At 33.9% G+C, this 13,774-nt stretch overlaps 1 protein-coding gene across 2 annotated transcripts in view; it reads left to right on the forward strand.

The window, feature by feature from the left end:
- The first annotated feature begins 283 nt into the window (after positions 1-283).
- LOC128986165 (uncharacterized) overlaps positions 284-13,774 on the forward strand; it is a 60,701-nt gene continuing 47,210 nt past the window's right edge. The window contains exons 1-3 of one of the 2 annotated variants that reach the window (XM_054406348.1): positions 284-390; positions 1,968-2,384; positions 7,387-7,823. In XM_054406348.1, the coding sequence (XP_054262323.1) occupies positions 2,008-2,384; positions 7,387-7,823 (814 nt within the window). In that variant the 5' untranslated portion in view covers positions 284-390; positions 1,968-2,007. Of the gene's footprint in view, positions 391-544; positions 645-1,967; positions 2,385-7,386; positions 7,824-13,774 lie in introns of those variants that run through there. The other variant, XM_054406347.1, reaches the window with a different exon arrangement.

The raw sequence follows: 13,774 nt of genomic DNA on the forward strand, positions 1-13,774 counted from the left end.
ATCTCCTTTCTACCCGGTGTTCCTAACACTAAACGTTGTGTTATATACTTCGATGGCACCGCTGCGACTGCTGCGAGCTTTTCGCCGCAGGAATTGGACTTTAGACTAGCCTACTGCCACGGCCGGCCACCTTTACTGCGCATGCGACAGAAAGAACCAACTCAGTTCCAGCATAGACAATAGAATCCAGCTGTTGTTGTTCTTGGTCTCGTTCGTATCCAAATCCATCCTCCTTGCATCAGCTCAGCTCACTAGCTCAGCGCTCAGCTGTTGCAGTGCAGTGTGCAGTGCAGTCGTTATGAATATGATACTTACCTAACCTAAAACAAAACCTTAATACTGCAAAATTGATTGCAGCCGAATTTGGATTATTTTCTTATGGTGATTTGTGTAAGTATAAGCATAGACAATATAGAAACTAACCACATTTTTTTTAGTCTGTGGTTTAAGTTTTCTGAATTTGCACTCATGAGGTTTATCTAAGTCTCCGTCTAGGTTATGTTATGATGGTTGATGGTTGGTTATGGCCGGGTACCCTCTTACTCTTAGCCTACCGTAGTTGCCATTAGTGCCTACTTCTACTTCACTAAATTTCTTATAAATTTTACTTTGTCGTTGGTAAAAAGAAATTGTTCCTTTTAAAGGTATTTGTCTTCAAAGAGGTTTTAAAATATTTTACACCAACCAGACTAGGATATTTTAAAGGCTATTACACCTTAGATTGGCCAGGGCTAGGCCGACTTTCTTGTAAGGCCTATCCTATAGAAAGATAAAACTTGATCGCATTGATATATTTGACTTATGCCTTATTTTCAAAATTATATCATCAATAGGAAGGCTACCTAATCCTATTCCTATCTTAATCACTTTTCCCTGTTGTTTTGTTCCTGTCCTACATCCTTGTAGGGATGAGCATCGTTAGGTCAACCATTGATGTACCGATAACATCAATGTTTTTCGATTGTTTGTTTCGATTTTTCGTATGCTTTTGAACTCTCCAGTAATGGAAAACATCGATAGGCTTCATCAATAAGTTACTTGGCCATAAACATCGGTAACCTACCATCGATGTAAAAACATCGAACATTGATTGATAGGAAAGCATCGATATTTCAATAACATTGACTATTGATGCTCATCCCTACTTCCTTACAGTGATGAGACATTCAAATACATTGATCTGAATACAGTAAGATAACAGATTGACTAGCTCTCAATTCTCAAGAGATATTTTATGTAATAGGCTAGGGTTTTTTTTCATAAATTCATCAACTTACTTCTCAAATGTTTATAGGTAAAACTGTGATAACTTATCCTACTCCATCATAAGTTTAGTTATCGATAGTTGCAATTGAAAAAGAAGTTTGGTTGGTAGGTGTATGGCTCTGGCGAGTGGGATTTTTTTATAGGAATATTTCTCTTTTCCGTGTATTTCTGCTATTTTGTCGGTAATGCAGTACAAACCCATGTATACCCCCTATTTTTGGGGCGAAGAATCTGATAGAACCATCGCCGCCCCCTACGACCCCCCCTTTTTACTGACAACGGGAGGAAATGCCTCCCAAATAAAATATATATTTTATTCATTTACATTGATTTATTATGTTATCATCCCATACAAATACACCCTTTTTAACGCTTATATTATGGCTTTAGAGAGTTTGTCGGTAAAGCAGTACAAACCCAAGATTATCCCCTATTTTATATACGTATATAAGTTACATCCCCTAAAGCCATTTTTAGGCCTATAGTAAAAGGGGGATTTTTTTGCCCCCTAACAGGAAAAGGGGGCAATGTAAGTGTTAATAAAAATGGTGTATTTGTATGGAGGATAGCATAATAAGTCAACGTAAATGAAAACAAATGTAGGTATATTTTTTTTGGGGGGGGGGGCAGATTCCCCTTTCCTCTAAATTGTTTCAAAAATGTAATTCAGCTCCGCACATCTTAACACAATTTTGTTTTAGGAAATCTTTGGAAATATACTTACAATATTACAAAATAAATATGAAGAAAAAATCAAAAAAGAATTTACAGCAAACAAATGAATGCGGCAATAACAATGCAGATAAGAAGTCAAGAAAAGTAGATCCAGGTTCCTCAGCAAAACCACCTTCAGAAGGTTTTAGTGACAAGGGAAAGCTAATGGAAAAAAGAAAACGGAAGAAAAGTGAACCCATGGAATCTAGTCAGAAGACAAATACGTTTGGAGAAGAGATAACTACAATGATAAAGAAACAAAAAAGCTTGCACATTTGTAAGGATGAGGGACAGTATAAACCTGGAATGTTATCAGATTTCCTTCAAAAACAGAAATACGGTCATCTGATTTTACCGTGGAAGTCTACGTTTGGCATGGGAAAGTCTGATGATAGTGTTTCCCTGTAAGTAATAACTGATAAATTATTGGCGGTAATTTAGTTTCATTTTTTAAGATAGGCCTACCTCAAAAAAATATCTAGGGGCAATTCCATAAAATGGTCAACCTCTATACTTTTTTGTCAACTTTATCAAACCCATTACTGTTATACATTTTTGGAAAGCTCGTTAGTGTAGCTTTCCACTCATAACATTGGTTACAAAAAAAAAAATAAATAAAAAATATATACATGTTTTTTTATAGACTACCGTTTTTTTTTTTCGCTCCGATTTACAACCATGTTGGTTATTTTCATAACCAACAAACAAAATTTACTCAAATAAGCCTTATGAATTATTTTTTTGATAGTTTAAGAGTAAAGCTAAATATTAATGCAATTTAGAATTAAGAAAAAGGTTTTCTGTCCACCCTACAGATGTTTAACATTAAGAAAGATTAAATTCTACGTCCGACACCAAAAATGTACGTTTAGTTTTACTGTGGCTAGAGGGATTTTTTTTAAAGCTTGAAAACTAGTATGCAAAGCAAGTTTACATAGGTCTAAATGATCCATGTTTGGAAAAAAATCTATCATGTATGGTTTTTTTTTAATCATGGTGTCGGACGTAGAAAATATTTCCTACGTCCGACTCTACGTCCGACACCAAAGTACTAAAATTGGGTAGTGTATGTTAAATACCGTAACATGCTGCATCCTTATATATAATTCTGTAAGACAAAATTTTTACCAGAAAATTGTGGATGTCTGGTAAGTCGCAGAAAAGTGGGAGAGGACTTAAATTAAAGGTCTTGACCCCAGGGACTCGGGAAAAATAGCAGAATTCCCATAAAGTTACCAGAAAACAAGATATAACGTAAAATATCCACCATAAGAAATGCATGGGGACTGAAAAACGTCTGCATTCTATCAGCTGTTACTTATTTATTTGCAATGTTTACATTTATTCCGAAAGTCAATGTTGGTAAATAATGTTTCAAAATTAATTGTGTTTGATTTTTTTGTTTTCCGTTTTGATAATGAGCGAAGTAACTGGACAGGGTAGGGGAAGACCTGCAAGACGTGGAAGAGTGTCCAGGATTTCAACAGTCTTAAGAAATGCAAAAGAGAACGTCATGTAGGGCCTAACTGTGAAAGAAATCCAGACGCTATTTTACAACCTGTCTTTAGAAGAACGCTGGAAAATGAGTTGAGTGTTGTTTTTTTCACAATCTAGGCTAGGTCCTCTTAAAGCACTTGCATGCATTGTGGCGCATTTCACTTCACAGAAGAGGCCACAAATGGACATTTCAACGCATGTTGCCACAATGGACATGCCACAACCACAAGTAAATGACGAACTAAAAGAACTGGTTTTACATGATTCGAACTTCATAAAAAACATAAGGCAATACAACAGTGCAATGGCTTTTGCGTCGCTTTCCACTACACAAAAAGAGATTCAGGGAAATGGGCCTTACTGTCTTAAAATTCAGGGACAAATGCATACATATATTTCTGACTTACTACCGCAAAATGGGGAGTTGCCTTCATAATAATTAATAATAGCCTAATTGCATTACACCTTTACATTTGGTTCTCAAATTGGAAACTATAACAGAATTCGTAAGATTAAAAAACAAATCATTAGTTTTAAACTAGAAAAGATTTGCAATGTTTGGCTGTATGATTTCATCTATGATTCGTCGTTCTCCGGGCTCAGGCCAAACCGTGTGCACGTTTCCATTTGTAAATATGTTGTGTTATTGATTTAATCATTATTTTACAATTGTATTTCATTGACACAACAGAAGCAACTATAAATACGACTTATAATATACGACTCCAACGGTCCAACGGAAGGAAAACCAAGATATAAAACGAAAAAAACACTGTTAATTTTAAGTTACAAAAAACATAACATAACATAACATATTGATAATTTTAAAAACATATTTCGAAGGTTTGTCTTTTTGTATATGGTTTTTTTATTGTAGTCTAAATTAGGGGCTATGGCCCCTTCAGGCCACTAGTATACTATAAAACCCTAAGTTGAGTTTTTATCATAGTACTCAATTAACCTGCACTAAGGAACCTTTCAGTTTAGTTAGATGTAAAATTTATCCCACACCCCCATTGTTAAACATAAATAAAAACATATCACCCAAATTTATAAGTTTTTGTAAGCTTCAAAAGTAAAAAAAAATATATAACATTTGCTACAACTGTTGGTTATTAAATCTCCTAAACTGTGTTTTAAAGTATTTAAACAAAACCCATATAGGCTAACATGATGGGAAACCAATAAACGTTTAAGTGTACACATTACCTATGAAAATATAATAGCATGCCAGAAAGTTCGCAATATGGCAACATTGTTTCTCTGCACATGATGGATGATGATCTGGAGCACACAAAAAATCAAATTTACTGTTATTTGAACTTCTTGCTACAACAACTAAAATCAATCCAACCAGATATTACTAAGGTCAATGTATTTTCTGATGGAACATCAGCTCAATTCAAGAATCGCTTTATGTTTTCAGTTCTCCCTTTTCTACAGAGTAAGTTTGAGGTTGAGATCCACTGGCATTTCTTTGCAACTTCCCACGGCAAAGGTGTGGTTGACGGCATAGGAGGAACCGTTAAGAGAAGTGTTTGGAACTATTGCAAAGCCAATGCAGGTCATGTTCTGAGCACAGCAGAAGATTTTGCCGAGATTGCTGCTTTAAGGAACCCCAATGTTTTAGTTAAGTTCATTTCAAGTAAGGATATTCAAGAAGCAGTGATTGAGGGTCTGCAAATATGGGAGTGTTCCGTACCAGTACCTAACACTCACAAAGTGCATTATGTGACGGCAGCTGGATCAAAAGATTTCTTAATTGTAGGCGACACAAGCGACGATTTAGTAAAAAGAAAAGTAAAAATTGTTCAAAATCCGGAGTCTTCGGACAGTGATGACTCAGAACAGGAGTATGGCGAGCGTTTCGAAATAGAGAGAAATGACCTAAACCTTCAGGATTTAGTGCCTCAAAAAGACTGGGTTGTGGTTAAATACGATAATGATTACTATCCAGGTGAAGTACAGTGTGTTGAACAAAATGAAGCCAAAGTGAAAGTAATGCATTGCTCCAAGTCAGGTGCATACTATTTCTGGCCAACTGATGAAGACTGTATTATGTACAAAGCCAAAGACATTGTGAAGACAATTGAGCCTCCTGAACCTTACGGAGGAACAAGAGACCACTATAAATTTAAAAGTATCATCGGTCCACTTCCAGATGTGCTCCCTTGAACACATTTTCTCATGTCTTACTTTTAGGCATATAACCCAAAGTGCCCATGAATTTTTCATTTCATTATTTTTTTTAAAGAGACTAATTTGTAGAGAATGGGTAATTTGTAGGAATTAAGAAGCTGTAACTTTTTTAAGTTAAATAAGCAAAATATCTAATAAAAGATGTAAAGTGTTTATCAGTCTTTTACTTTTTCCCTGAAGGTAAAATGTCAAACCATATTGTGCAACGTAAATGTTCGAAATTTAAATATTTTAAACCCAGGTATAGAGGATTTTAGTAATTTTATTTGCTCAGGCTCATTTAAATGCATGAATAAATGTTTAAAAGGTTTCATATAAAATTGTGAACGTTTTTTTACATTTAATTACTACCTATTATTTGTAAATCTAAAAAAAATCACACAACCTACGTCCGACACCAAAAATTCTACGTCCGACACCGTAGGAGATTTTTTTTTGTGTCAAAACTATTGAACCAAAAAACTTGAACCTAGGCTCTTTTTAAAGCTAATAAGTTTCTTTACATCCATGATTTTTTCTGTTGTTTTATCTCTTTAAAATTCACAGATTTTTAAAGTCAAATAAGGAAAAAAGAAATATCGATTTTGTGCACTCTACGTCCGACACCGCAGGAAAAAATTTTTTTAGCCATTAAAGATTTTAAAATTTAAAAAATGTTACATATGAAAATGTTCTTAAAGAACTGTTCTTTCAAATAAAAATACTAAAGATTAAGGTTTTTTACAAAAAGTAATTTTAAAGCATTAAAATAGCAGAAAAATGTGTCTGAAATCTACGTCCCCCCCCCGATTGCCCCTAAAATATTAAAAAAATTATCTTTTTTAACTTTGCAGCACCGTATTTATTTATTTTTAAGGAAGAAAGGCTGTTTAGAAAGTGGAAGATGTACTTTAATCAAATTGTATAAAATAACACATCTATAATGGGTAAATCCAGTGGCATAACCAGGATTTTGTTTGGGGGGGGGGGGTCGAAACCAGTATTACAATACTCCCCATAGAAAAAGGGGGGGGGGGTGGTGGAGCTTCCCTAAAATTATGGTATTTCAAGGTGCTTAAGGTAGTTTATAACACCTCTGAGGGCTCTAAATTAGAGAAAAGTCTTGGTGTAATACCATTCGGGATTGCCTTTAACTGTTTTGAAACCTTTATGAACAAGTTTCCAAAACAATATTACTAAGTTTTAGGCCTATTGAATTTTTATAAACTTTTGTTTTTGAATGCATATATTTAGGTAATATTTATCTACATTTCCAAAAAGTAAGTCAAGTAAAGAAGTAATATATATATATAACCAATACCGTTTTATTTATAATTTTACCACATTTTTTAATGGATGGTTATACTACACCAAATGAAATTAAATTAAAATCCTTCTTTATTGAGGCGAACTTAGGACCTCATGGTACTTTCTTACAGTTAACCCCTAAAAAACTAATAACAACAACAAATTAATAACAAAAAATACAATAAAGTTTGTAACAACTAGTAATAAAATAGCATAAATTTATTGATCTTCCCTAACATACAGTCACACACACAGACACCCTCTGCTGCATCCAGGCCTAACGCACGCCATCCGGGACCAACACAAGACATGACTGGGCTGATATTCTGGTTCTGAGCTTCGATGCAACATTTTTATATAGTGGTATTTATTTAATTTGGTCATTATATGTCGTGTTGATTTTGCATTCATCATTATTTTCAGTGATCAAGATGAAATCAAGAAGGATAAACCAAGGATAAAAATCAATCCATTGTTTGATACATCCAAAAGAAATAATGTAAATACTACTCTTACAGAAAGTTCAACTTATACAGTATTTGTTGGGAATCTGCCTCCAGAAATTACTGTAAACCAAGTCAAGAAGATTTTTAAGAAATTTAGCAATACAATAAGCAAAATCAAAATTAGAACAGAAGAAAGACAAAATCAGAAACTTTGCACCAGTAGCACAAAGATTGACCGTGTAAATGATCAAAGTAAACACGCAACAGTCAAATTTAACTCTCTGGATAGTTACAATACAGCACTAAATATGACAGGAAAATTATATAATGGACATCATCTAAGAATAACTGGTGCTAAAGGTGAAACCACCTCAGATCCCGAAAAAAGTATTTTTGTGGGAAATTTAGCAGTGGGTTCGTACGATACTATACTATTTATTTAAAATAATCTCTAGGCTATAGTTTTCCCACCAAGGCATACAAAGGATTAGTAGATCCTTAACCCTCCAACTGGCAATGAGCAAACTCTGTAGTGGCAAAGCATTTTTTGTGATTTTGCAGTCACATTTTTGAAAATTCATATAAACTAAACCAAATGACATAAAAAAACAAAAAAAAAGGCAAATTTCACGATTTTGCGCTACAATTTTTGAACAAAAACCAAATAAATTTGTTCTCAAGAAATGAAGTTAAAGTATACATTTTTGTAAAATCAATAACATTGGAGATAAATAAAGTTAGAGTTGTTCATGGGAAATGATCATTACCATAAATCTTTATGACTTTTATGTTAAATTTAAAAAAATCTTAATTATTTTTTATACAAATGTTTTGTTATTCAAACGTGTAGGCCTATATTATTTTTCAAACACATAAAACCCAAATACCAACTACATAAGATAAAAGTAAATTTATTCTCCTACATGAAATTATATCTTACTTACTTTCCGTGTCCGGAAATCAGACTTCGCTTTTCCAAAAATTAGCTACCGATATGGCTTTGTCATTCGCTTGTAAAATATCATATAATGTGCAAGACTGGTCTAGGTGTGGACAGATCAGCATATGGCCAGTATCCTGAACAGTACCACACGCACACAAGATGTTTTCTTTAAAAATAGGTATTTACCTTCGTCTACAGCTCAATCTGTTGTAACTTGAGTTACGGCCGTTTCGGCATTATAATGCCATCGTCAGACGTTGAACATTCAGCTGAAGTAGCGTCGTCATAGTTGAAACACAAAACACGAACACGAATAACATTTTACTTTTACAATTAATAACGAAAACACAACGAACAGGCCTGTCGCACACACGGTACCGGTTGACATTGCCACGATCTGAACTGGATGCCGACTGGAGGTTAATCCTGCATCGTTCTTTGCGTAGTGGTGTTATCAGCTGACCTTTGTAGGCCTACTCCTGCCTTTTGTCTCTTGTCCTGGTCTAAAATACTATTGAAAATGATGTGTGATTTATATTGTAGTTTGTCATTTAATATTGTGTCATCAAAATTATTTTCTGTATAGGCTCTGTAAATTTCGTATTCTTCTAATGTGTCCAATTTATTTCCTTTCTTGCTTGTGTGGAGTATATCGAGGCCAGTGTTCAGATCATACATGTCATGGTTTTTATCAACCAGGTGTTGCGCAAAGGATGATTTTTGTTTGTCGGCTCTTGGACATGGGTGATGTTCTTTGTACCTGGTTCCGAATGTCCGTCCAGTTTTTCCTATGTAAAAGCTCGGGCAACTGGCACATTTAATTTTGTATACACCTGACTTCTCACTTTTGTCGATTACACGATCAGAAACGTTTAATTTATTAATTGTCTTGTTGTTGGTCTTGAACGCCAATTCGATACCATGTTTTTTCAATTCTTTCGTAAGTGAGTACTGAATTGAATGTGAGTACTCTACACACACATACTTCTTCTTTTGTGGTTGGACGTCTCCAGACTTTTTGTTTTTCATCTTACTTAATAACCTGTCAATCATATTGCTGTTGTACCCATTAGATAGCGCTATGTGTTTGATCAAATTGAGTTCTTTATTAAAATTGTTGTCTGACATTGGAACATTTAACAATCTATATAACATACTATTATAAGCGGCATATTTCTGTGATGGTGGATGGTATGACGTGTTATGGATGGTTTGGTTTGACGTGGTTGGCTTACGATAAATGCTGAAATCCAATCTATTGTCCAATTTTTCTATTGTCAGGTCTAGAAAATTCATTTTGTTTGACTCCTCGATTTCCATCGTGAATTTCAAATTTGGGGCAATATTGTTTAGATATTTGTGTAATAATTCCAGTTGTCGGACGTTACCGTTAAACAAAAGAATGGTGTCATCTACATATCGGTGGTACTGCAGTATTTTTTGTTTCTGTTTGTTACGATCTGATAGTATAAATTCATTTTCGATATAATTCAAATAAATGTCGGCGAGTATGCAAGATAGAGGGGAGCCCATTGCTAGGCCCTCAGATTTTGAGTAGAATTTTCCTTCAAACTTAAAATAATTCTGTTGAAGTAATTCTTTCAGAAGGACTAAAAATTCATCGACTGCTTCTGGCAACATATTTGAACTGGAAGTCAGGTGACCTTGGACTAATTCCAAAGTTTTCTCCACCGGTACATTGTGTACAAATTAACGATGTCAAATGAAACCAATAAATCATGCATCCTTATGTTTAAATCTTTAGTTTTTTCAATAAAATCATAGATGTTTTTTAGACTAAAATTATTCTGGAATTGGATCTGGTTTCTTAAAATTTGTTCGAGCTTTTTAGCGAGTGAGTAAGTTGGTGCAGAGGTGTGGTCCACCAACGGTCTTATTGGGACGCCTTCCTTGTGCACTTTAGGCAATCCTCACAACACTGGTGCAGTGGGGTTGGTAACCATCAGGCGCTTTATTTCCTCGTCGCTAAAAAGTAGACATAGACATAGACATAGACATATTTTATTTGCACATAACATTCTTTACATGTGTTACATACAGAATAGGTGCATCGTCAGAGTTTGAATTATCAGAATATAAAAAATAAAATAGTAATCAAGATGATAATATAAATTAACAAAATTGAATGATAAAACTATTCTAAACTAAAGGGGCATTGTGAAAATCTGCAATTAAATAAAAGGCTCTATCAATTAAGAGTTCACCTATTTTATCTTTAAAATTATTTTCATTTAGCAATTTATAGTTTGCAGGCAGCACATTGTACAGCCTCAGCCCAGCATATAGTGGACTTTTTTCATAAAGGGTCAAATGGTGCCTTGGAAATCTAAAAATGTTTTCATTTCGAGTATTATATCTATGGTTGATTTGAATTGATTCTGGGAGGTCGTTTTTAGCTGAATGAATGTAGTTTAGTGATTCCAAGATGTACAGTCCTGTTAGGGTGTGGATTTTTAAATTTCGAAAAAGGTTTTTGCATGAACTACGTGGATGAGAGCTGGTCATAATACGGATAATGCGTTTTTGTAGCCTGAATATTGATTTGACTCCGGTAGCCTGACCCCATAAGATTATACCATACCTCAATACTGATTCTACATAAGCATGATAAACCATTTTCAGAGTTTCTTTAGGAACACAGTCCCTTAAGTGCAGAAATACAATTGACATGGATCTAAGTTTACTTTTTAATTGATTCAGATGTACATCCCATTTAAGTGATTCATCTATGTAAACACTTAGAAATTTATGAGACGTTGCCAATTTAAGGGATTCAATTTTATTACCATTGTTTCTGACAGAAAATTTTATTGTTTGCGTTTTTTCAAGATTAAGTTTTAATCCATTGTTCAAGAACCAACCTTCCATGTCATGAACCACATTTTCAAGAGAAGATAGCATTTCAGAAGTACTATTATTTTTTATCAAGGCTGTTGTATCATCTGCAAAAAGAATTAGTTCCTGATCAATAGCTTTAGGGAGGTCATTAATGTAAATTAGAAAGAATAGAGGACCTAAGATTGAACCTTGGGGCACACCTGCCGATAGGTTTTCCCATGGCGAATAGTACTTGATCTTATCCAGTGTTATTACAGTTCTTTGTTTTCTATTAGAAAGGTAAGAACTCAATAGAGAGTGACAACTTCCCCCAATACCATAATCACTCAGCTTGAGCTGAAGGACTGAGTGATCAACACAGTCAAAAGCTTTGGACAGGTCACAGAAAACACCAGCTGTAGCCTGAGACCCGTCCAAAGCCTGGGTAACCTCATTTATAAACTGTGTTAGTGCAGAACCTGTGCTTAAATTTTTCCTGAATCCAAATTGTTTGTTATAAAATAGATGATTGCTTTCAAAATAACTAACCAATCTCAAATTTATGACCTTCTCAAATATTTTAGAAAAATTACTCAATACAGAAATTGGACGGTAATTGTTAATATCCGATTTTAGGCCCTTTTTAAATATTGGTGAGATTTGGGAAAGTTTTAGTTTATCCGGAAAAATTCCATGTATTAAACACTGGTTAATAATTTGAGATAAAGGTTCAGCAATGATATTAACAGTGGCTTTTATCAATTTAATTGGGATCTCATCCCAGCCAACGGATGATTTGTTTTTTAGTGACAAAACAATCTTTTTGATTTCCTCCACATTAGTTAGCCTGAGGCTGCACAATGATATCCCATTATCATTACATATATGTTTCAATGAAGCATGGACTCCATTAACAGTAGCCTTTTGAACATTTAAGTTACTTACTGTATTCGAAAAAAAATTGTTAAAAACTTTAGCAATACTACCAGGATTACCAAGCTCATAACCATTTGTATCTTTCAAAACTATTCTTTCTTTTGGTTTTTGGTTTGTATTGCCAATCTCTTGATTTACAATTTGCCAAGCTGCCTTAGTTTTGTTTTCTGACGTTTTTATAAAATTGCTATTTGCTAGTAATTTTGCTTTTTTTACAACTTTGTTAAATATGTTTTTATAATGCTTAACATATGTAATAAACTGTTGGTCATTACTGAGCTTGGCTTGCATGTGCAATTGTCGTTTTGTTTTACTTGAAATTTTTATACCTTGAGTAATCCAGTTTACAGAGAAAGACTTGGTTTTAGAATTATTACTATTATTTTTAAGAAACTTTGGAGGAAATATAGAATTAAAAGTCAAAAGAAAATCACTTAAAAAGTTACTAAAGTTTTCATTTGGGTTCAGGACTGGATCAAATGTAAAATTAATATTTTGGTTTAAATATGTACAAAATTCATCAATTTTTCTATTTGAAATTATTCCTTTGGTATAGGAACTTGTATTATTATTATTACCAGTAGCATAGACAAAAGGAATACCAAAGACCTCTTTCGGCAGCTGCGCTTGGTTTAGTTCGAGACCTGTCTGTATTGCAGCGCTGCTGTCGCATGACCCGAACATATGGCAGCGCCCAGTGGCAATATGGCGGCGTCCGGTGATTTCTGTATTTAGACGAAGCTGACGAAGGCGTTTCTGTCCGTAGTCAACAGTCTAGCTGTGAATTGCGATAGAGGCAGCGGAACTGGCTGGCGCACGCAGCCTCGCGTTATATCGGTAAAAACCGAGAGTTTACATAGCAATTAGCTTGTGGTTTTTTGTTTATTACTGAGCAATACATTTGAGCACACAATAAGCTTATTGGATATTTGTTTACGACGTCCTTAATTTATTCTTTAGATAATGATGCCATTTGCAAATCACAATGTTAGTTATCATGGCATAAACAATTTAATGATGGATATTAAGTTGATATTTATTTAGACTTTCACTTCAAACTCATTCAGCATTTACGTAGGGGGGAATGTTTACCACCAATTGATGTCCAATGAAAATTATTAGTAGTAGTTTAATATTAAACTGAAAAACACATAACTATTCGTCACTTCGACTCCACTGGATCGTAAGCTTTGAGATGACACTTCAATGCTATTAATCAGTAAAGTAACACAATTCATCGTAACACAATTGTTAAACTGATATGAAATATAGATTTTTGTATGGATTTATAAACAAAACGTTTGATGAAGTAGGCCTAGTTTTGAAACTGTTCAAACTTAGATAAATACAAGTTTGACAATAATTGTCAAAGAGTTTTTGTTACAACTCGGCTTATTTATTTAGTTTATACTAAAAGTTTTTCAATATTGTTAACTTGAGTAAGGTTAATACTACTCAATGTCAGTAAAAATGGACATAGTGAAATTAGACTATGTAGGCTATTAAAAAGATTTTAACCAGTTTATAATGCTGATGTTTAAATTTAAATTAATATGTCTTTTGATTACCTACCAATAATAATATAGTAAGTAATGATATATTAGTGGGTGTCAAGAAATGAATATCACAATATCTTTTTCATTACTAT

The sequence above is a fragment of the Macrosteles quadrilineatus genome, unplaced genomic scaffold, assembly GCF_028750875.1.
Source record: "Macrosteles quadrilineatus isolate MER2022 unplaced genomic scaffold, UCM_ALF_1.0 Scaffold_2__2_contigs__length_208266976, whole genome shotgun sequence".
NCBI lineage: Eukaryota > Metazoa > Arthropoda > Insecta > Hemiptera > Cicadellidae > Macrosteles > Macrosteles quadrilineatus.